Below are 25,946 nucleotides of genomic sequence, written 5' to 3'. Positions count from 1 at the left end.
GCTGGGGGGCATCACATCCAGCATCCGGACCACCAGCACTGGCGCCCCGCCGGGGTGTGTTCTCTGTCCACTGCTTTTCTCCCTCTACACTAATGACTACACATCAGGGGACCAATGTTGCCAACTTGGCGATATTGTCCCTAGATCTGGCAACATTCCAACCCCCTTGACGACATATTTTCTCAAAAGCAACTTGCGACAAATATAGCAACTTTTTCTTACTTTGTTGGGGAGTTTTCTAGTATGGTGAAAGCATGTGTTGTTCTGCATTTTGTGTTCTCACTGAGCAGCGATGGGTGCTGTTGACAGGTTCGCCCCGCCCAAAGGCAGTCGTAAGAGTATGCATACAGACGTGAGTTGGACCAACTGGTCCTCTGGTGTAGTCAGAACCAGAGCTGAACCCGCTCAAGACTGTGGAGTTGACAGTTGAGTTTAGGAGAAACCCCCTGCTACAGAGCACTGTATGCCAAAACTTCCAGGCACAGAGACACTTTCTTCCACCAGGCAGTCACTCTGATCAACACTTAAACAGTCAGTGTTGACCCAAAAAAATCACTTGAATGTAAATCCCGTTTTTTTTTTAATGTAAATACTGTCTTTTTGTATAAATGCAGATAATGTCCCGGTTTATTAATTACACACCCACTTACTTGAATTGCACAGTCATTATATTATCCATTTGTACAGCTCAATGTTACTCTTTAATTACTTCTTATTTATTTATGAGGTGTCTGTGCGTATGTACAGTGAGAGCTAATTTTAACCGAAGTCAAATTCCTTGTTTGTGTAAGCATACTTGGCCAATAAAGCTGATTCTGGGTGAAAGAGAGGCGTTTTCGTCGAAAGTGCGGAGTGGCGTTAAGGTCACTGGCTAGGAGGCTGCCTGAATTCCCCCCTTTGTGTTTACACATCCGGGTCTTCCAGCGAGCAGCCCTCTCCCCATTTAGATGGACGCCATTTTGAACACACATCACTAACATGCATGTAAACCCCCAGCGACCTCTCGACGCAGCGCCGCCGAAAACAACAACGCCTGCCTCGGTCATCAGAGACGCTTCAACCGCTTCTTCGGTGTTGTTTTCTACCTGCCTGCCCCCATCTTTTCTTCTTACGCTGGTGGTGGTGGTGGTGGTGGTGGCGGCGGCGGCGGCGGCGGATACACGCTACACGGTGCTGGCTGGCGGAGGCTTCTTCCGCTGGAGGGGACCGGAGAGGCCTGCGGCCGGTTTGATCCCCGGACTAATGGTTTGGACGGACTTAGAGTGTTGATGAACCAGGCGGGGGACCTCCGGGCTGTGTTTATAAACGGAACATGTCTTTCTCATGGATGACTTGTTCACTTCTTCTGGGAACTTTGTGCGCAGGTAAGCGGCAGAGAGGTTAGCTTCAATCGCAAGTGTTTGCTAGTTTGTCCGTTTTTTTTTTTTTAACTTCTGTATTTATTTTAAAGTGGTCGCTACTGTCAGTGTGCTGTGTGTTTGTGTGTGCTTTTTGTCCACCTTATTCCCGGTGTGTGTGTGTTTTTTTTTAAAGATGAAAAATGCTAAACTGTTGCGTTGACTGCCTTTGTGAGCAGAGAGGCAGGAATAGAAGGCAGCAGCTGCAACAACATCCTGAAACCTTAGACGCTCCATCTCAACTCATGATTGCTTGGACCATAAAGAGTGGAGAGAAAAAAAACACCCTTGTTTTTGTCTAGAAATTGACGTATTCCAAGAGGCAATCTACTTACATTGACAGCAAAGCAAGTGAAAATAACAACTGAGGCTTGTTTATCCTCCTCCTCCCCCAACCTTCAATAATGTGCGCCAATGTTGCTCTATGACCCCTTCTTTATTTTGGAACATACGGACCTCCAACTACCCCCAACCCTTGTCAACCCCCTCCCATCCCATGGAATGACTACAATAAGATGTGGAGACCAGCTGCCTCCTCCGTGTATGTGCATGTTGCTGATGCATCCTTTATAGATTAAGGCTGGGATGTAGCAGTAAGTAAGCCTCTTCCTGCAGAATTCATGTTTTGGTGTAAAGCCTCACTAAGTGACAGAGGGAGGGGCGGGGGTGGTGATCTTGTAGTAAAACTCCCTCACTGCGTGAACTTTGGCTCAATGTAGGGTTTTTGAGCATCACTCCCAACAAAACCTCCACATCTTTTTAACTCATATGTTTGCTAACTATGAATTCGATGTCTGTTCTCCATTGTTAGCTGTTGGACAGCTGAAGGTAGGTATCTATGTGTGTGTGTGTGTAATGTGGAGGTGGGGGCTACACTAAAGGGGGCTAGTGGGGGGGATGGGCAGTCTGCTATAAGAAAGGATTTAAAGAGACAGGCACTATTTTTTTTCCTCTGTTAACAAAGATTCTGCTGCTCAGTGACATTTTACTTGCCTAGTTGTGCCAATACTGTGTGTGTTTATTATTTGTCTTTATTATGTTGGTATTTGTTTTAACTTGCAGTTTGCCAACTGAGTTAAACCCGAGCAAGCAGTGTGCAAGCGGAACATGTCGTTGTTGATACATAAAATTGATAAAACGTTGCTTTGTGAGGGGTTTCATTATGTGACAGCAGCACTGTGGCATCTGGATATGTATATATGTATGTGTGTGTGTATGTACAGTATGTGTGGGTATACTGTATATATGTATATGTGTATATATATATGTGTGTGTGTGTATATACAGTACAGTATATATGTGTGTGTGTGTGTGTGTGTGTGTGTATTTATATTATACAATATAATATAATATACAGTCCTGATCAAAATCTTAAGACCAGTTGAAAAATTGCTAAAATTAGCATTTTGCACATTTGGATCCTAATGAGGTTTAGTAGAGCTACAATATGCAAAAACAAGAAGGGGGGTGTGAGACAAAATCATTTTGATAAAGTAATTTATTGAAAACAACAATTAAACTGAAATAGGCTGTTTATCAGCTGATCAAAAAAGATTTTTTTAAAAAAATTTGGTTTGGAGAGTTTTTTTGTTATTTTTTGAGCGATGGTCTTAAACTTTTGATCAGTTGATAAACAGCCTATTTCATCCATCCATCCATTTTCTATACCGCTTTTCCTTTTTAGGGTCACGGGGGCATGGTGGAGTCACTTTCATTCAATTAATTCTAGCAATTTTACAACTGGTCTTAAGATTTTGCTTATCGGCAAAAAAGCCTATAGGGCATCCCTAACATAAATTTAACCACACGATGTTATTACATAATTGCCCATGCATTTGATTATTATATTTTTACAAGGGCTGTCAAAAATAGCACGTTAAATGCAATCACTCATTTATTTAATTGTTTTTTTTTTCCGAAATTAATGCATATGCATCATAGCAAGCCACGGCTCTCTGTTATGACGACAGACGGCGGCACAGTGTAGCTCCCCACAGAGTCAATAAGTCTGACTGTCTATTAAAGCTTTATTCTGACCTGAACACATCAATAGCAGTGCAATTCCAACACCATATATGTATCCCCTACTCCAAACACATCTTTAGTCCATTCATGATTGCAACGACACTTGCCAGACCACGAGATGCATTCACGGACACTCCGAACATCTCCACAACATCTTTATTATGCGTGTGTGGTCTAAAACAGAAATGCAAAGAAAAACTAAGTAGATATTATCATCACTCACTTTGTATCCCTTAATGTGGAAGTACAATTTACTGCATTTAAGTATGCTTGGAAATCCCAGAAAATTCACTCAGAACACGTGAATTTAACTTAAATGACGTGATTTTCAATGCAACTCCATCTTTGCTCATAACAATGCAGTTAAAGTCTGATTAAAGAAACCACTGTTTGGTAAATAGATTTTCAGACGTCTGCCACGACTTAACTTGATTTAAATTTTCAGTTGATTTGGCACATACAAATATATATATATATATAATCCTGCCCTGTCATTTATCTTTTTATTAATAAAATATTGTAAAAATGGGAATATTTCAGACACATGTGACATGGTGATTAATCATGATTAATTAAGTTGAAAACCGTGATTAATCTGATTTAAAATGTTAATCATTTGACAGCCCTAATTTTTACTAACAAATTGATGGATAACTTGCTATGAAATGAACAGTGATGTGACAATGTCAAGGTGACAAGCAGACATTTGAGTGTTTATTTTTGATAGCAAAATATGTTTGAAATATCGTGTTTCCTGTTCAGATAATACTAAAGTTACAATACAATTTTTCTGTCAAAATTAAAGAACAACTACATTTAGAGAGAAAAAGGTGAAGTTCAACACCCAGCAAAGTGGGATATTTCTGAAACTGTGGTGAGCTTTCACACAGCAACACAACATCCCGCTATCCGATAATTAGATGCCTGGCAGGGTGCGATGATATACATAATATTTACCGATAGGGATGTCCCAATATTGACATTGGATATCCGGCGGATATCAACAAAAAAACGGCAATATTGATTATATCGGCCTGCATCTCAAATCACGATATTGGCATTCCGATGCAAGCAGTCGATTCCAGACTTCGCCTCAACACGTCTATTCAGCAGCAGCTGAGTAGAGCCCATGTGATCGTAACAACAGTGTTTGCTAGCATGCTCACAAACTACCAAGGAGCAGGAATGATGTCAGTCGTGTGGCAGTACAAAGATGTTGCAGCCGAGTGCAAAACTTGTGATGCACAAGTTTCCCGTGGTGGCATAGAATTGGAGAAGATTAATACGACCAACCTCATCTTGCATATGAAACTCCCATGGGACGGCAAAAAGGCATTAGCTGTAACAGAAAAGATGACTAGCCCCTGTTGGTGGTGAATAATGTTGTGTTTAAACGATTCATTGAGCACCTCGAACCTCGCTATATTATACCTAGCTGCCACTACATTGTGGATACTACTGTAACCCACATGCATCGGTTCAATATTGGCATTGCTTGATATTTAAAGCTGCAATATCTGTATTGTATCAGAAGTGAAAAAGTTGTATCGGGACTTCCCTACTTACTAATGACAGTTGGTTGAAACAGGGCAGGTTGTGGAATACACTTACAACCAGGCGGCCACCCACCTCTTTTACCACTCAGATATTGCAGTACTTCTGGCAGAAAATTTGTCTCCCCATTTTAATGTCAGTGGTGCTTAGTTGCAACAACATACAGACAAAAAAAGCCTGCAAAATGCCAGTTTTTGCCGTGGCCAGCGTTTGGTTTGTCACATGCAAGTATTCCTTCTTAAATAAACATGTTGATGAGGAAGAAATAGACAGTAAAAGCCCTAAGGCAAAGGTATTATTACACATAAAATGTGCATCGAAGGTTGTTTTCTGCATTTGCGTTTGTTCAGATGTATGGCGCTCCAGGGATTTGCCTTGAATTGTGCTTACTATAGAACTGTCTGGTGCACTACTATGTGATATATTTGTTGCACAGCTAATTAAATGTTTAAAGAGATCCTATCGTGCACTGGATTATTCAGCAGCAATTCCTGTGCCCAGAGGAACATCCTCTTCACTAAAGCAGGCTCCCAAACTTGGCGCTGCTCCAAAGCGATGATAACGGCTCGGTTCAGGGAAGCTCCCCACGCAGCGCTGTGTGGATCCTCCGCCATATGTCCGCCACGCTTGCTTCCGCCTTGTCCGGTTCATTATGATGCCGTGCTGAGGCATTCCTTCTAACCTGGCCCACTTTGCAGGGTACAGTCTAGGCGAGGCCGAGACCCGGGAGTGCGTCTTCTACAATGACAACTGGCGCGCAGAGAAGACCAACCAGAGCGGCTTTGAGCGCTGCGATGACAAGGACAAGGACAAAGACAAGCGGCTGCACTGCTACGCCTCCTGGCTCAACTCCTCAGGGACCATCAAGCTGGTGAAGAAAGGTTGCTGGCTCGACGACTTCAACTGCTATGACAGGTGAGGTTATGGAGGAAGTGCCTCGACCTGATTTGACATTTACCTTTGATTTGATTGAGCAGGATTGCGCTGTAAGGTTCTCTGCTTGTTTTATGGGCCTTGACTCATGTTGACTGCCCTTGCTCACATGTAGAGTGGCTAATGATGTATTTGTATACTCTGTAACAATATCAATACCACATATTGTGGTTTTAAGTTGTTAAAAAAAGATTTCCTCAAATTTCGATCTCAATGCAATCACAAAGGCTACCAATGGATGGTTAGTTCACAAAATTACACAAAAAGTACATAAAAGTACACAAACTTTCGCCATCAGGTGCCACTGCTACAATACCGGAAATGCTCCAATTAACAGCCTCTAATTAACTGTCAAGTCTCTTATAGTTGCTGGGTGCGTGGTCTACAAAAGCAAATAACCGCCCGTGTACCTAATTCATTGAAAAAAAAACATTGGCTTTAACAGCTGTGGCTGCAGTGCTCCAGACTGCAAATAAATGGCTACATTTTGTGACTAAAATGAGACATGGTAAGTAAATTTTTAATCAACTTGCGCATGTGTGACCAGATAAAAGTACGCCCGTTGACGACACATTTTGTCCCTTATTCCCGCGAGAATGGAAAAATAGTCCTGTAAAATGTGGAGTCAATTGACAACAGCTTGTCACAGCCTAAAGGCTGCGTTATACTTTCCGCTTGAATGCGCCGCACGGAAAAGAGCCGTGCGGAAATCCGCTCGAGAGACCGTGTCTGCTCCCAAACTGCAGGGGGCAGTGTACCCAAATTTTAAAAGACTAAAACTTGTCTTACGTTTGCGGCTCCAGACTATTTTTCTTTAATATAATGTATAATATGTCTCTTTTGATAGTAAAGGTTGCCCACCCCTGGTGTAGGTCATAAACGATTACCCAATTAATCGAAACAACAAGCTTCAGATTAATAGACTAAGAAAATAATTGTTAGTTGCAGCCCTAGTTACAACATTGGTTGTGTTGCTGTCAAAAAGAGCTAAATTTTTCTTGCCAATGTCTCATGCACTCAAACTTAACGTTTATTAATGTTTGGAGGGAAAAAAAAGCTGTTTGTTATACAGTGTTTGCCACATATCTGCAATTTATCTGTTGAGGGGGTGGAGGTGGATAATGTCATTGTCTAATTTGCATAATGTATCATAACTCATAATTCAGTGTTTGTGTGTGGACAGGTAAAACGGTTTGTGTCATAAGAAATTAGTCATTGTTAACCATGTTGTTGTTTTGCTAACTTACGTGTTGTGCCTCTGCCTATGCTGAGGTACATTGCCATCTACTGAACGTAATGAGTCGTATCTGTGTAGGCTCTCAGTCGTACAGGAGCTGTCCAACGAGGGTTTAGACCCACAGCTCTTAGTCATGCAAATGAGGTGGAGCAAGAGCCGAGCCAGAACAATAGATGCTAACGAGCCAGTATCAGAGTCGTTCATACCCAACTATAGGGAGCTACACTTCCCTTTGATCAGAGGTGCTAATGGCAGGAGAGGATTAGACCACCACTCCTCCCAGTCTTAGTGTAAGGAAGTAATAGGAGGAGGGTGTTGGCACACCGATTCCGCCCACTCTTACTGTATTTAAGGCCGAGGCTAACAGCACTTGTTAGTTCGCTGACGAAGCTCTTCGGATGAGGAGCGAAACATCCGACACCTTCTTCACAGAAGTACAGATGACGTCTCAAAAAGCCTTTCCCTCGTAATGAGTCGTAATGACAGACCACTCAGACAGTCCCATTGTAATGTGATTGTGAGCGAGGGAGAGCAGATAGTGCCAAATCTAAAGGGAAAAAAACAAAACAAAGGTATCGACAGAAAACAATTACAATATAATGTAATGTGTAATAGCTAATGAGTTTTCACATTTGGGAAATACATTATATGTTGCACAAAGTAAATACACATGATGCAGGCGTGTAAGGACAGTGCATACATAATTCCGTGTGTCATAGTCTTGTTTGAAAATATCAGGGTCGGTCTATTAGGATAAATGTTTTTGTACACTGGGATTTATGTTGTGGGAGCTCTTTAACCTACATTAATCTCGATTCTGGCTATTCTGGGAATAACTAAACAGAATAACTGCTCTCGCTCGCGGGGCACGCTACGCTACATTCTGCAACCACGGTGGCGCCTTTAGACCCCTCAGGGTTGCGTAAATCAAAGAGATGAAATAGTAGTAGCCATTTGAAGGAGCATGTTGGGACTTGCGCAGTATGGCACGTATACTGCATATCTTGCTAATGCGTTTTTAACAATTTTATTTTGTAATTTGTATCACAAATGAAGTGGTGATGAGTTGTTGATCTTAAAAACTTCCTTTTTGAGGCATCATAATGGAATGACAATGCAGACCATGTTTATCACACATTGTGAAATTGAAGGGAATGCCTCCTAAGGCAGGGGTGTCCACATACTGAAAAATCTAAGACTGCGGGGCCACGTTTACATTTTCTAAACCAAACCATGTTTTAAGGTTTCAGTGGCATTTTATTGTGGGCAGTCTAAGGCACACCTGTGCACTAATCATGGTGTCTAATCAGCATCTTGATATGGCACACCTGTGAGGTGGGATGGATTATCTCAGCAAAGGAGAAGTGCTCACATCACAGATTTAGACAGATTTGTCAACAACATGTGAGAGAAATGGTGCTATTGTGTATGTGGAAAAAGTTTTCGATCTTTGCGTTCAATGGGAGCAAAACCAAAAGCGTTGCGTTTATATTTTTGGTGTGTGTGTGTGTGTGTGTGTGTGTGTGTGTGTGTGTGTGTGTGTGTGTGTGTGTGTGCGCGCAGCTCAGGCGTCATTTAAATATATACTTAGTTATTACAGTACAGTCAAACTTGTCTATTGCGGCCACTAGAGGGAGTCTGCAAAAGTGGCCTCTATAGACAGGTTGGCGTCCAGTTTGAATGTTGACCAGTAGAGGAAAAAAAGAAAAAAAAGGAGGGGAAAAAATTAATAATAATGTTGACCAGTAGAGGGCACTGCGGACTGCGGATAAAAGTTGTACAGCACTACTAGGCTTGTTATTATCATGGTTCATGGTTTTAATCCTGAACATGCATGAGTCAAACAGTAGCACATCACATAGTACAATTCACAATTTTGCATGTCCAAAAAGGAGTAGGAAGAAGCAAAGCTTATTTAATCCTACCCTCATCAGTTTCACATCAGTTGCAATACATTTATTCACCTCTTGTTCTTCCAAGTGTACTTTGTAGGTCTACATGACAATGTAGTGCAATCATAGCCAAGGTTTTTACTTACTAAAAGGAAGCTAGAGGCTTAATAATAACTGATAGAATATATCCACGACCCACAGAACAAAGCTGTGCTAGTAATGTCTTACGCTTGTTTTTAATATTTTACTTTTTATACGGCAGAGTATCATTACAGCTTTAGTTCATCAGGAAGTGACGGGAAGTGACGGTGGGCGTCCCGAGCAGGAGAGCTAGGCTCAGTGCTAGCTCTGAGTTTGGAGAGAGTTGGGAAGTGTGTTTATGTTGGCGTGGATGTAAAGTCCTGCAGTGTTCTCTGCTGTTAATAAAGCGATTAAAGTGCATCGGCGACGTGAGTCTCTCCTTCCCCACAACAAGCGGCATTACAGTATTGACCAGTGCACACCAGGAAATAAACGGTGTCATTTCTTACAGGCATTGCCTGGACAGCTATGTAGTGGGGCTTGTTTAACCTTTGCCTTGTGGGCAAGCAGGACGGAGAGACGATGCTGAGATGTGTGTGTGTTCTGAGCTGCTGTCTGGTGGCTGCGTTCAATAAATAAAGTTGGCAGAAGCAACAGGAGAAGTTTCCTTCTTTGCTTCAGAGTTGAATAACACTGACAAGTTAACAGACTAGTAGCGAACGGAAAAGAAGACGGCTTTGTTTGTGTCGAATACAGAAGATGAGGACTTTGATGGATTTGTGGATTAGGATTGATGAAAAATAACGTGAGTACATTCTAAAATGCTTCAATTAAGTACAACCGAACTCAGTTTTGCTCCCGCTGCCGCATGCATGCTAGCGTATGTTTTTTTTTATATTGTAGCGTCGCTGGGAGCACGTCCTGTTCCCATCCTAATTTGCGGTAATGTTTTGGTGCAAATGCTCTTAAAGTTACATGTTTGACCAGGAAATAGCAAGCTCAAAAGAAGACAGCTTTTTTATGTGGAACAACTGACAGTTTGTGTGGATCTTGTGAATGATTGTGACTGAGCTAGGACTCAGTAATTAAAGTCTACACACGACGGCTTCATTGATTGAAAAACGGAACTTTTTCGTGCATGAAGCTTCTACTTGAGTTGGTAATTTGGCCGCTATATACAGTCAGATATTGACCAAGGGAGACAAAATGGGTGGCCGCTGGCCGCGTTGGACAGGTGACTGCTATACACAGGGTCTATAACATGTAAATTTGCTGAGGGAGATTTTTCAGCGGCTGCTATAGGCAGGTGGCCGTTCTATAAAGGTGGCCGCTAAGACAAGTTTGACTGTATTTATAGCACCCCTGCTCTAAGCACTTTGAGAGATGCGGGAGATGTTACACTGTCGGATATTTGACTACTGCGAGCTTAGCGACACTTACATTTTCCCATTTTTCCCATTTTTTTTTTTTTTTATTTTCTAGCTGTTCTCTTAGTATTAATTATGATCTGCACAATGTTTGGAAATGAAATAGCATGTCCTTTTCAACTAGATGTAAGACAGACAAATGAACTGAATGAACATTTGTTGGTGTCTTGAAACAATGTGAATTTAGCTCAGGTAGTTGGAGAAAAATGTCTTTTTGTACAGCAGGCTTACGTATAAAACCAAACCTTCAGCATGATATTCTCACCATTTAAAAATAGCAGTGATAACTTTCTGGTGTCCACATTTTTACTCATCTGAACACTATTAATGCAGGTTTGTGTGTGTGTGTGTGTGTGTCACCGCGTCGCTTTAGGCAAGAATGCGTCTCCATGGATGAGAACCCTCAGGTCTTCTTCTGCTGCTGCGAGGGCAACTACTGCAATGAGCGCTTCACCCACCTCCCTGACATGATTGGCACTGGCAACCGAGGTGAGGGGCTAACGGCATCCCACGCCTGGCAAAGCGGCAAAAAATAGCTTGGGAAGCAAGCTTTGCAGTGCAAAAGCATTAGCTTTCATGTGCATTCTACTTTAGTTTGGCTCTTGTAATGATATGTTCATTGAGATGGCGGGAGATGAGCATCCTGACACAGATGTTTTCCATGTTCTGTTCTTCCATGACAGTCAAAATCCGGCCTCCACCCAGAGTGCCATCCATGCTCAATGTGCTGGTCTACTCCCTGCTACCTCTCTGCGTGCTCTCCCTGGCAATCATCCTGGCTTTGTGGATGTACCGCCACCGCAAGCCCCCCTACGGCCATGTGGACCTCAGTGAGGTGAGACGGGCCCGGGCCCTCTCCTTATTGTAAATTTTCAATTTTGAAGGCCCCAAAAACAAACATGTTTGTCCTTCAGGACCCTGGACCCACTCCTCCCTCCCCCCTGGTGGGTCTGAAACCCCTGCATCTTCTGGAAATCAAAGCGAGGGGTCGCTTCGGTTGCGTTTGGAAAGCCCAGCTCATGAGCGAATACGTTGCTGTCAAGATCTTCCCGGTGCAGGTTGGTCAAGCACTCTTACACGGCACCCACTTTCCAACCAGACAGGAGCATAAAATCTGACGCCTCACCTTGTCGCAGGATAAGCAGTCGTGGCAAAACGAGCGTGACATATTCCTGACGGCGGGCATGCGGCACGAGAACATCCTGCGCTACATCGCTGCTGAGAAGCATGGAGCTAATTTGGAGACGGAGTTGTGGCTCATCACAGAGTTTCACGAAAGGGTGAGCACACAGAAATAGCACACCTTAAAGGCTATAGGAGCCCTGTGGTGACCAGACCGCTTGCTGTGTATTTTCCAATATTGGGCTTTTGTTTACCTCTGCAAAAGGGCATCGCATAACCACATTTATTAATACCTGAATTTTATTGGGCGATGCTGAACCGTGGCGGACGGAATATCTCAAGAGTTATAACACAGACCCTTGTTTAATTAGTGTCAAACTGCATTAATAATGGACTTTTTTGTGCACTGGAGACAGAAAAGGGTCTCTCCCAAACTGTTCTTACAAAGTTGGAAGCATTAACACTGTCCCAAAGGTCTTGCTAAGATGAATTAAGATTCTGGAACAACTAAGTGGTCTGATTAATTGGTGGATTAAGACTTGTGTAGGTGAAAGGTCATTAGCAGCCAGATGGTGCACAATACTACATAATGTTGACTTTCAGGGGAACACTATAATAAAAATGTTCTGTCCTGGATGTCTTGATTCGTTCAGGGATCGCTGACTGATCACTTGAAGGGCAACACTGTGACCTGGGGCGAGCTGTGTCACATAGCCGAGACTATGTCCCGTGGCTTGGCCTACCTCCATGAGGACATTCCGAGCTACAAGGGGGAAGCACTCAAACCCACCATTGCGCACAGGTAGGCAGGAGTCGAGCGCATATACTGTACCTTGAAAATGCACAACAAGACAGATAAATTGGCTTGCCAATGACATTTTCTCAGGGATTTCAAGAGTAAGAATGTGATGCTCCGAGATGACCTGACTGCAGTCATCGGAGACTTTGGGCTCGCTGTCCGCTTCGAACCAGGAAAACCTCCAGGAGACACTCACGGCCAGGTACTAAACTGTCATGCCTTGTTGAAACATTCATACCAACATTCATTGCCTCAGGCTGCCATCACACATGGCTTGTTTCATTTGTGAGTGTGGCCCTAGCGCAGTTGCTCACCCAAGAGCACTCGACTTGTAGAAATAATCCACAAAGATGATGCTTATTCATGCACAAGCACCTGCGCCTGCAATGTCAACATGTCGTGTAGTTAATATGATCTTTCCCGTTATTAAATGTTTACCGCCACTTTGCACAACAACAATAATATACAGAACAGCTCCACAAGGTTAAGGGAACACCACCACCAGCTAGCATATGTTACCCATAGTGGTTTCAGATGTCAAATGACAGATTGAACCAAAAAATAATAATTATCTTTTAATAATTACAAATTAAGCTGAATATAAATGAAGTAAGTTGTTGTTTTGCTCGAATAAGTTGATGGATCACTCACAGATGTCTGGTATTCATGTACGTGTCAGAGGCGTTCACACTCACAAAAGCAGTTTCAGAGAGGCGATCAACAATTTACATTCATGTTGTTACGACAGGTTATACCAGCAGTATCGAAAGTGCGGCCCCACTTTTTTTTTTTTTCATTTTTAAAAAAAATTAATTTTCTTTAATGCCCTGCGGCACAAAAAAACCCCAGCAAAAATGAAAAAGTCTGCGGTAATTTTACAAGAATGAAGTCAAAAAGTTAAAGGAGATGTAATATAATGAAAGTTTGTTTTCGTGCACACGCTGGCTTGTGACGCGATCCCAGAAAGTTGAAGAGACGAGGACCAATCAGCGGGAGTTTCATTGATCGACCAATGAGCGGACAGGATGCTAATCAGTACACGCTATACTTACCGTGTCAGATTTCCCAGACCTATTTGACATTTCTAAAAAAAAAAAAAAAGAGAGAGAGAGATCTAAAGTTAAAAGCGGAATGGGAACTCGGGAATGGTGCCAGAGTAAACATATCAGGTAAGTTTACATTCATTTTACACTGACATTTATGTAAGTTTATCTTCAATACTAGCAAGATCCGGTTGTAGAAAGAGTAGCCGAGCAACACCGGCCACTTTTCCTCTGCTGAACTACTCTGATACCCCCAAAATCTCTGACAGCCAATCAAAGCCGTGGGAGACTCATACAATTCGCTCTGGATGTGAACATGTCGCTCACGGGTGTCGCTGGTCAGACGTCCGTCACCTCCCATGTGCATGGTTTTCTGCGCGTTGGTGATGAGTTTGTCGCCTCCCGAACGCATATTGTTTTGAGAAGCCAAACTCTTTTCTTAAGTTAACCCCAACAACTAACGCGAACTATGTTTCTCATCACCGAAATCCGACTGAACTGGGGTCAGGGGACCAAGTGTGGGGTAAGTCACTGTTAATGGACTACACTGATGATGGGGATATCGTACATATTGATGTCAAAAAATCCCAACTATCCCTTTCTGTATTATGAAATGATGGTGCATGGTAATGACTGGAAGCCCAAATGAGTCCTGAAGCCTGGTACAGAAAATCTAGCCAAGTATGAGTGTACCCTTAATTGCAATCTCATGTCTGAGTCCCACTTCCTGTGGTCCAGGTGGGCACAAGGCGCTACATGGCTCCCGAGGTGCTGGAGGGAGCCATCAACTTCCAGCGTGACTCCTTCCTGAGGATCGACATGTACGCCATGGGCTTGGTGCTGTGGGAGCTTGTGTCTCGCTGCACCGAGACGGACGGTGAGTCCAACTGGAATGCTTGATGGAGGGGCAGGGTAAAGGTCACAGTTCCTCATGCTGATCCAATAAACAAAGGATTAGTTTACGTTCTTGTCCGCTGAGGCCATCTGACCAAGGTTAAAGGTACAGCCTGACTGAGATGACTCTGAAAATACAGACCGTTCTTTGTTTTTTTGTCACATAAAGGGTGTCCAAAGGGTGGGTAAGGAATACAACTTTCCCAAATTGTTCCCGCAAAGTTGGAAGCATAGAATAGTCCAAAATGGCATGTTAATATAATTTTAAATTCAAGCTATGTTGATTTGTATGGTGTGTAGCAATACTTTAGTCCACATAATGAATTTTCTGTCTGATCTAACGTCCTCCTGCTGTGCCTCAGGTACCGTCGGCGAGTACATGCTGCCGTTTGAGGACGAAATAGGCCAGCATCCATCCCTGGAGGACCTGCAGGATGTGGTCGTGCACAAGAAAATGCGTCCAGTCATCAAGGACTGCTGGCACAAACTTCCTGTGAGTAGACACACAAAAAGTGTCAGGATTTCATGCATGCTTTTTGGATTGGGCGGAGTTTCCAGAAATTATACATTTACCTGTTTGCTTGATGTCACACTCTTTGGAATCACATGTCTCAAACGTGCCATGCTATAGTTTTTTTTTTCACCAATTTTAAATAAGTGTCAGAAGTGCCACAACAGTGTATTGGAAGTGTGTTGTCCAAAATCTAGCTAGCATTTAGACAGTTGAAAAGTGCTTTATTCTATTTCTTCTTTTTGGCTTTTTTTTTTTTTTTTTTTTTTTAAATATCTCAAACAAGCTGCCTTTTAAGAGGGGTCTGGATACTCGATAAATATAGCAACAAAGTTACGACACTATTCCCTCCTGTTACATTTTCTTATTCTCTAGTAGAACAGGTGCATATGAGGTCTTAGTAAGAAGGAGGGCAGGAGTACACAGATATTTGCAACACTAGCATAGGTATGTGATACTAAAGTGGTAACATTACACTCACATTTTAACAGCGACATCATGCTTGGTTAGCCAATTCACTGAAGAAAAACAAAATGATCGAACATCCCACATCTGTAGCTGACTGACGGATAGCTAGGCTGGCAAATTCCACGCTACTTTTTAGGATGTGTAGCAAAGCCTGCTTTTTATGTTTTTAACAAAGTGGTGGGCATGTCCACGGGGCAGGCTCATCGAGCTACGGGCGGAACAGAGGTGGTATGATGTCCATGTGGAAGGAGGTTTTTCCTTCATGACGTCATGAAAAGCGGGGGTTTGAGTGCCTCTTGTAGATAGATTTTTCTCAGACTTGGTGCTCATAAACCAGGGGTGTCCAAAGTACGGCCCAGGGGCCATTTATTTTTTTTGTACCCGCGGCACATTCTAAAAAATATAATTTAACAAGAAAGCTAAAACAGCAGAAAGATTGAAAGATCAGCAGTCATTTCCAAAATTAAAATTTTTAACATCACTAGGAAAAATTTTCATTTTAGTAGCATAAAGTTGAAATATTAAAATAAATAAATATATATTGTGCAAAACAGGACAAAATGCATTTTTAGCCAAATAGGTTGTTGAAACGTTATAAAATTATGGGAATAAAGTCAAAATATTATGGGAATAAAGTCATAATTACAAGAGGGAAATTTACAAGAAGAAACTTGAAATAGTTGGAAAGACAGCAGAAATGAAAAAAAAACACTGTAATTTTGTGAGAATAAAGAAAAATATTAAGACAAAAACAGTTGTATTCTAACGAGGAAAAAGTAACAATACCAGTAACACAGTCACAGCCTGGAGATCGGGAAGACCTGGGTTCGATTCTCCCCTGGGCATTTCTGTGTGGAGTTTGCATGTTCTCCCCGTGTGTGTGTGGGTTTTCTCCGGGTACTCCGGTTTCCTCCCACATTCCAAAAACATGCATGTTAGGTTAATTGGGGACTCTAAATTGTCCATAGGTATGAATGTGAGTGTGAATGGTTGTTTGTCTATATGTGCCCTGCCATTGGCTGGCCACCAGTCCAGGGTGTACCCCGCCCGTCGCCCGAAGTCAGCTGGAATAGGCTCCAGCATGCCCCTGCGACCCTAAAGAGGAGAAGCGGTATAGAAAATGGATGGATGGAAAATTGTAACACTACGAGGATGTCATTTTAGTAGCATAAACTAGAAATATGACAGAAAAAAATGTATGATGAAAAACAAAAAATGTTACGCAGTTAGTTTGGGGGGAAAGTTATAATATTACAGGAATAAGGTCATAATATTATGAAAAGAAAGTTTGCAAAAAATTATTAAAGTAAAAGTTGAAATTCCTGGGGGCAAAGGGCAAAGTTGATACTAATAGGCTTTTTCCACTTGCATCACAAAGCTGACATTTACTAAATACACTCCTGATCAAAATCTTAAGACCAGATGAAAAATTCCTAGAATTTGCATTTTGCACGTTTGGATCTTAATGGGGTTTAAAGTAGAGCTACAATATGCAAAAGCAAGCAAAAACAGCATTTTTGAAAAAGCAATTTATTGAAAACAACATATAAACTGAAATAGGCTGTTTATCAGCTGATCAAAAGTTTAAGACCACAGGCTATAAAAGCCAAAATCTGCTCAAAATGTTAATTTTCTGTCAGGCATTCACACTGTCATGCCCTCCTGATGGCTAAAGCTAAGAAGCTTTCTCTTTTTCAACGTGGTGGGATTGTGGAGCTGCATAAGCAAGGCCTTTTGCAGCGTGCCATTGCTGCTGAGGTTGGGTGCAGTAAATCAGTCATTCTACATTTTTTTTAAGATCCTGAGCATTATGGAACAAAAAAGTGGTAGACCCAAAAAAATCACACCTGCACTGAGCTGGAGGATCCAATTGGCTGTCCATCAAGAACCGGGGCGGTCTTCGACCCCAATTAAGGCCCTTACGGGTGCCGACTGCAGCGCAATAACCATCAGACGGCATCTGCGGGAAAAGGGTTTAAAAAAAAAAAAAAAAACGAATTCAAAGACCTCGTCTCCTTCAACTCCACAAAACTGCCCGTTTAGACTTTGCCAGGGAGCATCAAACATGGGACATTGAAAGGTGGAAAAAAGTTTTATTCTCTGATGAGGAAAAAATTTAACCTTGACGATGGCTTCCAAGGTTACTGGCGTGACAAGAAGATCCCACCTGAGATGTTTTCTACCCGGCACAGTGGAGGGGGGTCCATCATGATCTGGGGTGCTTTTTCATTCAGTGGAACACTGGATCTTCAGGCGGTGCGGGGTTGTCAAACGGCGGATGCTTACGTGCAGATGTTGCAGCCAGCATCCGTCATGACTGAGGGCCCTCGTCTGTGTGGTAACAGCTGGGTTTTTCAACAGGACAACGCTGCAGTTCACAATGCTCGCTTGACGAAGGACTTCTTCAGGGAGAATAACATCACTCTTTTGGACCATCCTGCATGTCCCCTCATTTAAATCCCATAGACAACATTTGGGGATGGATGGGAAGGGAAGTTTATAAAAATGGCCATCAGTTCCAGACAGTTGATGCCCTTGGTGAAGCCATCTTCACCACTTGGAGCAATGTTCCCACTAGCATCCTGGAAACACTCACATCAAGCATGCCCAAACCCATTTTTGAAGTGATTAACAAGAACGGTGGAGCTACTCATTACTGAGTCCTACTGAGAACATTTTTGGTTCTGGTTTGGAGAGTTTTTGTTATTTTTTGAGCGATAGTCTTAAACTTTTGATCAGCTGATAAACAGCCTATTTCAGTTTAATTGTTGTTTTCAACAAATTACTTTTTCAAAAGGCTTTTTGTCTCACTCCCCCTTCTTGTTTTTACATATTGTAGCTCTACTTAAAACCTCATTAAGATCCAAATGTGCAAAATGCTAATTCTAGCAATTTTTTAACAGGTCTTCAGATTTTGATCAGGAGTGTATATACACAGTATAAACTTTATTATATTTACAGTATAATATAATTATGTGGCCCTCGCTGGAAAACATTTGGACAACCCTGTCATAAACGGACTGTAGGAACAAGTCTTATTGTTAGTAACATCTTTCAAAAGTCACTTTTGCTTATTAGGAGAGCGGGTGGTACGGGTCACATTTGGAACAGTGAACCCTGCTATTCAGAACCGTGACATCATAGCATCTTGTCTATGGCCGTCAGGGTCTGAGCCAGCTGTGCGAGACCATTGAGGAATGCTGGGACCACGACGCCGAGGCCCGCCTGTCGGCCGGCTGCGTGGAGGAGCGCATTGGCCAGATTGCCAGGACCACCGGCAGCACTACCTCAGACGGCCCCGTCTCCATCGTGACGTCGCTCACCAACGAGGACCTACCTCCCAAAGAGTCCAGTACCTGAACGGGGACGGCGACGGCGGGTACCATCTTTTGCCTCCTGAGCTCCTTTTTTTTTTTTTTTTTTTTTTTTTGTTTGTTCAACCCAAACTCAGTGGATCTCCGTGAATATTTAATAATAACATAGAAGAGGAAAAAAACGACTATCAAATTGTGAATGCAGCTGCTATTTTATCCCAATACTTGTATTTTTTATTTTATTTTTATTTTTTTACGTCTTACTAACACATCCTTCTGCTGTAGTTGGGAAGTAGTATAAGCTATGCGACGGGCAACACTACATGTCGTCATTACCTCATGAATTTATTTGTGTCAGTCTCGTTTTTTTCCTTTAATTACCTCATGAGTTTTTATGTTTGTTTTTTTACGTCCTCCCCCTGTGTGGTCATGAGCAGCCAAATGAACGAAACTCTTCAGCTCCAAACCTCGGGAGGATGCGTTTTTTTGAGACTGTTTAGACAAAATATATTCATCTTCCTCAGGGGTCGAAGCTTCTCCGATTTTTCAAACTCTGGTGTGCTCCTTTATTTTAAACCTGTGAATGCCTCCCTCCCAACAGAATAGAAAAGAGAAACAGAAAATAATGGAGCACAGTGGTTTTTATGGAGCTAAATAGGTGCTGAGCATTGGTATTATTGTTCTAATTATTATTATTAAGACATTTGGACTTGTTGGCGATGTCGGGGGCACGTGTGTTGCTCCCTCGGGGAACTACCTCTCTCAGGTATCCAATAGGCTTCTGTAGGAGCTTTTTCCTCCAAGCGGAGAGTCAAGCTAACTGTCACGGAAATGTCTCGGATGATGTATTGATTTTTCATTTGTTGCGTTTGTTGCGTAGAAATTCACACTTACTCCTTTGCCAGTGCTGGTGGCATTGACCAATGCTGTCTGGAGTTGCAATGTTACACATTCTTCAGTTTTACTCTGCGTGTGTGAGACCATTGAATGAATGTACTGTTAAGTCAATAATGAGTCATAGCATGGATACATTTACAGTTTTTATTTGGTGAATGGGTATTTATTTACTTTTAGCTGGTTATGACAAAGAGGCAAAGGTCTTTAAGATGTGTTACGAGATTTTAATGTAGATACTTCCATACGTTATTTTCACAAAAAGTTCCAACATATTGATCAGTAAGGCATAGCCAGCGTTGTACCTTTATACAGTAGATAATTACAATGGTCTACATCAGTGGTTCCCAAACTTGGTAGTCGTGTACCCCTTCATTTGACATTTGATCTGAAGCCGTATATCCCTTTTTTTTATCTTAACGTGAAATATTGAACATAATTAATTGGTTAAATAATTTTATAGTACTTAAAGGTCAAACATTTAGTTTTACATGAACACTGTCATCATCCTACATATCTTTTATTGCACTTTGAAGTTGGCATCCTTTCCCCTAAAATCAGAACGCCAATATACAGTAAATGAAGTCTTCAAGATTAAACACCCGCATTGCACAAAATAATCATCAAACTTACTTATTTGTTCATATAACGCACACAAAGCAATGAACAACTTCATGCTCTGTCTCCTTTCTGCTCCGTCCTCCTTGCGCTGTGAGGCATTCAGGCGCACTCATAATTGCGAGTGCTAATTGTTTTTCATTTTTATTTCATTTTATTTCATTTTTTACCTCCCATGACAATTGGTGCACCCCTGTGGATACGCGTAACCCAATTTGGAAACCAAGGTCTACAATATGGTAGCAGTCAACAGGATGTTGGAGAAAAACATCCAGATAAAATCAAGGATATTTATAATTCTATAAAATTAATTGAACTGAAATAGTTTTTTTTTTTTTTTTTTTTAGGTTTTGGTATATATTTCTGAAACTTTTAACAGATGTTTTAATGCCCAAAATTATTCCTGATTGTATTTAAATCACAATCAGGGATTTGAATCATTCTAAACATTTTTTTAAATTAATATAGCAAAAAATTTGACTTGCTACTTATGGTAAAACATATTTTTGCAGTCTTTTTATTTTGTGGTGGTGGTATTATCATTATTATTGTTTTTACATTTTGAAGTGACAACTGTAAATGATTCATTCACACTCAATACAAGTCCTAGCCAGTATTTCAAGGTTGTATTCAATTTACAGTTTTTTAAACCAAATATTAACAATAGTATACATGACAAAAATAATCTTTAAAAATAACAATATTGATCTGGAAAATGAAGAAAAAAAATACGGCTTTACTGGTGTATTTTCATTTTGTTTTGCCAATTTATTTTAGATTTATTAATGATATTTTCTTCCATATAAAGTCCCATTTCGAAAAGGATCATTTCTAATCACACTGAGCAAATCTGAATGTCTTTTTGGATAAAGTTTTGCAGCCTTTTACCACTTTTTATGTCATTTCCAGGCAAAATATAACCACTCACCAACTAAAAAAAAAACAAAAAAAAGTACTTTGTCAACATTTGTCCAGCATTTGCATCATTGTGGGCTTGACTGTGGCTTTTTTGTGTTTAGAAGTGAGAATTTTTTTTTTAATCTTGCAAGCGGCATACTTGAGCATAAGCAACATGTTTGTTTTCATTTAGTAGTTATTATTGTTGTTGTTGTTGTTATTGTTATTATTATTTTAATTCTGGCCATGTGTGGAACAGACTCGCCAGTTTTCTCCCCCTCTTGATACCTCAGTGTGTGTGTGTGTGTGCGCGCGCGCGTGCGTGTGTGTGTTAGTGAGAGAAAGAGATGCAAGGAGAGCTCAAACGTTTGCCTTTTAGTCTCCGATGCAATGAAGACGTGGGTGGTGGTGCGCTCTGTATCCTTCTCACGTAAAACATTGTTGAATGTCGGTTTTGCTGCTGTGACTATTCCAGGATACTCAAGGATTTGTATTCTCTGTGGATATACACCATCCATGACGTGACGTCTTATGTCCTTGTGTCCTTTGTGTCGTCGATTTTGTTGATGATGATGGGGTGAGCCCTCAGATGCTTACTCTCCTCCAGACTGACCTCAGATATTCTGACAAAAGTACCTCAGGCTTTTTTTCTACATGTATATCAACCTGTCTTAAATATGTTCATTTTTTTTTTAAAGCTAGTCCTGTCTGTGGAGATTTTTTTTATTATTTCAATTTCTATTATTTGAAATGTTTTTTTGGTTGTTTTTTTTTAACTACAACCCAACCAGTTGTCACAGTGTTCATGGTGTGTATATATACTGCTCAAGAAAAAATAAAGGGAGCACTTAATCAGTCACGATGTTAACACACTTCCTTAAAATCAAACTGTCCACCTAGGAAGCAACACAGATTGACAATCAATTTCACAGGATGTTGCGCAAATGGAATAGACAACAGGTGGACAGCAAGACACCCAATAATAATAAAAAAAATACAATTGATTCCCATTGATCATTTTTGTCTCATTTTGTTGTCAGCGCATTCAACTATGTAAAGAACAAAGTAATAGATTAGAATATGTCATTCATGCAGATCTAGGATGTGTTATTTTTGTGTTCCCGTTATTTTTTGAGCAGTGTATATACAGTATATAACTACAAGAAGAGACGCCGATTGTTGTAAATAGACGACGTGGACGCTGAAGAGAGGTTGGCAAAAAAAAGATGGCAGGGATTTTTCATGTAACAAAGGGACAACAAAGCCTATAATTGGATACCATTTAACCCAAAATGATTAATCAAAGTCATTTTTTATTTGGTGGATGAATTCATCATTGAGCTGGAAATGACACAAGAAATTGAGAAAAGTTTATACGCAATTTCTCATCTTATTCAATCAGACGGTGTGTGCACTTTTATAAATACAAAAAAACACTTAATTTTTTTCCCCCCATTATACACACACGTACGTATGTAATTAATTTAATGAATCGCGTTATAATTAGCGCAAATAAGGCGCTAATTAAGGATAGGTAGTGTCGTGGCCCTGTAGTCACAAGAGTCTGACGCTCTTTTATAACCTTTCTCTTACCTGAATACAGCAACATCGGTGCAATTCCAACTCCACATATGCTCAGTATCTCCAAAGCAAACGCACGTTTCTGCAGTCCATCCTCTGAACTACACTTCCTCATTGTTACCAGACGACCACGAGTTGCATTCACTGACACCCTGAACATCGCAGCAACGTCTTTATTATGCGTGTACATATGTGTGCGCTAAATAAACAAAAACAAGCAATAAGTGGATATTCAAATTTTTTACTAGCGTAACTTATACTGCGGAAGTACAGAAGTCCCAGAGTACTAAAAGCATGTATATTCATCTTAAACTAGGTGGCTTAAATGCAACCCATCGTTTCATAAAAGTGTGATTCAAATGTTCTGCTACTATGAAAGAGGCCTAACGTTAATCAAACAGATTTTAGCGTGATTCATATTTGAAATTCTTTTGGAGCTGTTAATGTCCTGTCACTTATCTTTCTGTTCATAAAAAACGGTAAAATGGGTATTTTTCACACATTGTGTAATGCTGATTATTAATGATTAAGTAATTTGAAAACTGATTACTTTGATTAAAATGTTTTATCATTTGACAGCCCTAATATACATGTATGTAGAGATAGTTTATAAGTATTCATATGCTTTTTTTAAAATTCATGTTGTAAAGTGTTTTAATAGACCAGAATGTTCTAGAAGGGGAGAGTTTTTCAGTGAGGACTGCATATGGAAAAGCCAAAGGATGCGGGGACCATTTTGACATTTTTTTAAAATTGTAATAATACATTTAATTAAAAAAAATAATTAAAAAATATATACTGTATATATGATATACATTTAATAAAGTATCATTTCATAAAAAAAAATGTAATTTTTTGACAAAATTTGTTAAATTAAAAATACAAGATAAAATGGAAATCGTTTTTATTTCTTCATTTTTTTTTCTAATTATATTTTTCCTAGATGTCAAAGTATTCAACCCCCTTTCTCAATACAGGAATATCCACTGTTCTAAATTAGAATGTGCTGGATTGTGTCACCAGGAACAACAACAAAAACCATACAAAACGAGTATCTTGTGTCGTTTTCAACTAGTATATATACATCCACCTAGTAAAAAATGTCAAATCTTTCCAGGATGTGAATAAAATTGGGCTTAAGTGTCCATCTCTCATTTCTGTTTCCAGCACTGGGAGTCATGGGTGGTGGTGTGTACAGGTCACACTTGTTGTGCGTGTATCATCTGAAAGCAAGAAAAAGAAGATTGCGGTCATTTTTGACCAGTATTACCTCCAATAATAACCTGCTGATGTGATGTTCAGAGCTGTTTGTAGTTTAGGCGCACAGCTTGTGCTTTGATTCGTGCTGTGGAACCATGATGACTTTTTTTTGTATCATTTTGTATCATTCGTTAAAAAAAAAAAAGCGCAATTTTTGGGTAAAGGCTGTAAAGAAAAAATATCAAGACGCTGTTTTTACGTGTCTGTAATTGACCTTTTCTAACTCTGGTTGATTAGAAGCGTTGATGTGAACAGTGTGTGTATATATATGATGATTATATATAAGATCCAAGGGTCCAGCAATATTTAGAATACAGCAATAGTCATTTCACTATCATATTGGGAAAAGTCAGCATCCCGTCAGCTGTGATCCACCACCTCACTCCACCTGGATGGTATCTGGTATCGCACCTGGACGGTACAACACCGCTGTGGGGCATCCCCACACCTGCACCACATTGTGCCAGCTTTGTTGCCTCTCCAAATGCTGTCTTACAAACACACTTCTTCTCTTCTGACCACTTACCTCACGCATTACCTCGCTAGGAACAACATGGAGTCAGTCCCCTCTGTAAAACAACAAATATGTACAGTATATACAGTACATATATATATAGTGTCTGTAATTAAGGTTTTGATTTTTGATTTTGATTTCAAATAATTCTCATGTGTGAGTCCTGTGAAAGCATTTCCAGACATCATATTTCTCCTGGTGTGAATGAACTGTTCCCTGTTTACGTGACGACCTGTGTGTGTGTGTGTGTGTGTGTGTGTGTGTGTGTGTGTGCGGTGATGGCGGCAGCGACGATGCCGACTTTATCGGTGAGTTTGAAAAACGCTTAGAAATATAAACTAGAGGAGAATACATCTTTTTTTGTATATGAAAAATAAATACACTGATTTACCTGCACGCCCGCTGAGAAGTTTTTTCATTTTTTAAGTTTTGAAAGTATGTTTTGTTGATCCACATTTTCAAGTGTCAGTTCATTAAAATGTTGTAGCTAATACTATGAATTTTATTTACAAGAACAGCGCTACATGTATATGTATACATATATATATATATACATATATATATATATATATATATCAGGCCCGTAACCAGATTTTTTTCAGGGGGGTGCAAAAATCAGAGTAAACGGACCTTCAGCAGGGAAAATTTAGCATTTGTAGCCCGAAAAAACATTTTTCTGATGCATATTTTGGACAGACATAACAACAATGTTATTTCCTCCAAATGACAAGCTTAAGGGCAAAATGCCAACATCAAGCTTGCCCTATTTAGATAAGTTCATCAGTTTACTGGGCGACTGAGCATGCCATGGCTTCAGTGGTGGATGCTATTTACACAGGCCTACACTATATGAATCACTACAATGTGTTTCAGCCTTACCTATCGCTCATTCAGCATCATCTTTCTTGGAAAATATGTCCACCACTCCCTCCAGGTTGATAACCTTTTTGTAGTGAATGTGGAGAAGTGCCAGCGAGGTCAGCCGCTGTTGCGTCATACTGGCCCTCATGTAATGTTCAAACGCTTCAAGGTACTGGCACTTGGCTCACATTCACACCATGTTACTGGGATGGTACAGGCCAACTGAAGGAGGACCCTGATGTTGGGGAAGTGAACGGGATTGTGTGACGGTCCACAACTTGATGTGGGGGAATGCAGCTCCACAATGCTGTCGCTTGAATGCATCACATCCAGTCAGGTGGATTATGGACTTCTTTTAATGGCAGTGTGTTCTATAACAACACTTTTACAGAGGAATGACAGGTGAGCGTCGACTTTGGTCACGGGATAATCATGTCTCATTCCTAACAGTTCTGAGCACTTCCTACAGCAATTTGGATTCCATTTTACAAAACAAAAAGTGTTCCAATTGGTTGTGATGGTATAGTATATTGGTTGGCTAAGCCTTTCTAATTCCCCTTAAAATTATTATCTTCACATTTCATCATTTGTCTCACAGGTGCGCTGATATTCATACAATGAAATATTTTGTAATCCAATTTACAATACAGGACAGGTTAACACATTCACACTTCTTTTGCATGA

At 40.7% G+C, this 25,946-nt stretch overlaps 1 protein-coding gene across 1 annotated transcript; it reads left to right on the top strand.

Annotated features, from left to right (window-relative positions):
• Positions 1-945: 945 nt before the first annotated feature.
• LOC129176845 (activin receptor type-2B-like) lies at positions 946-25,049 on the top strand. Its single transcript, XM_054767303.1, has 11 exons — positions 946-1,364; positions 5,675-5,891; positions 10,860-10,975; positions 11,170-11,321; positions 11,401-11,544; positions 11,623-11,766; positions 12,262-12,410; positions 12,495-12,609; positions 14,189-14,327; positions 14,707-14,837; positions 18,489-25,049. The coding sequence occupies exons 1-11, from the start codon at positions 1,313-1,315 to the stop codon at positions 18,681-18,683; spliced, it is 1,554 nt and encodes a 517-aa protein (XP_054623278.1). The 5' UTR covers positions 946-1,312; the 3' UTR covers positions 18,684-25,049.
• The last annotated feature ends 897 nt before the right edge of the window (positions 25,050-25,946 follow it).

This window comes from Dunckerocampus dactyliophorus, chromosome 2, assembly GCF_027744805.1.
Source record: "Dunckerocampus dactyliophorus isolate RoL2022-P2 chromosome 2, RoL_Ddac_1.1, whole genome shotgun sequence".
Lineage (NCBI taxonomy): Eukaryota > Metazoa > Chordata > Actinopteri > Syngnathiformes > Syngnathidae > Dunckerocampus > Dunckerocampus dactyliophorus.
Note: the sequence above shows the minus strand (reverse complement) of the source record. Positions and strands in the feature narration are given on the sequence as shown.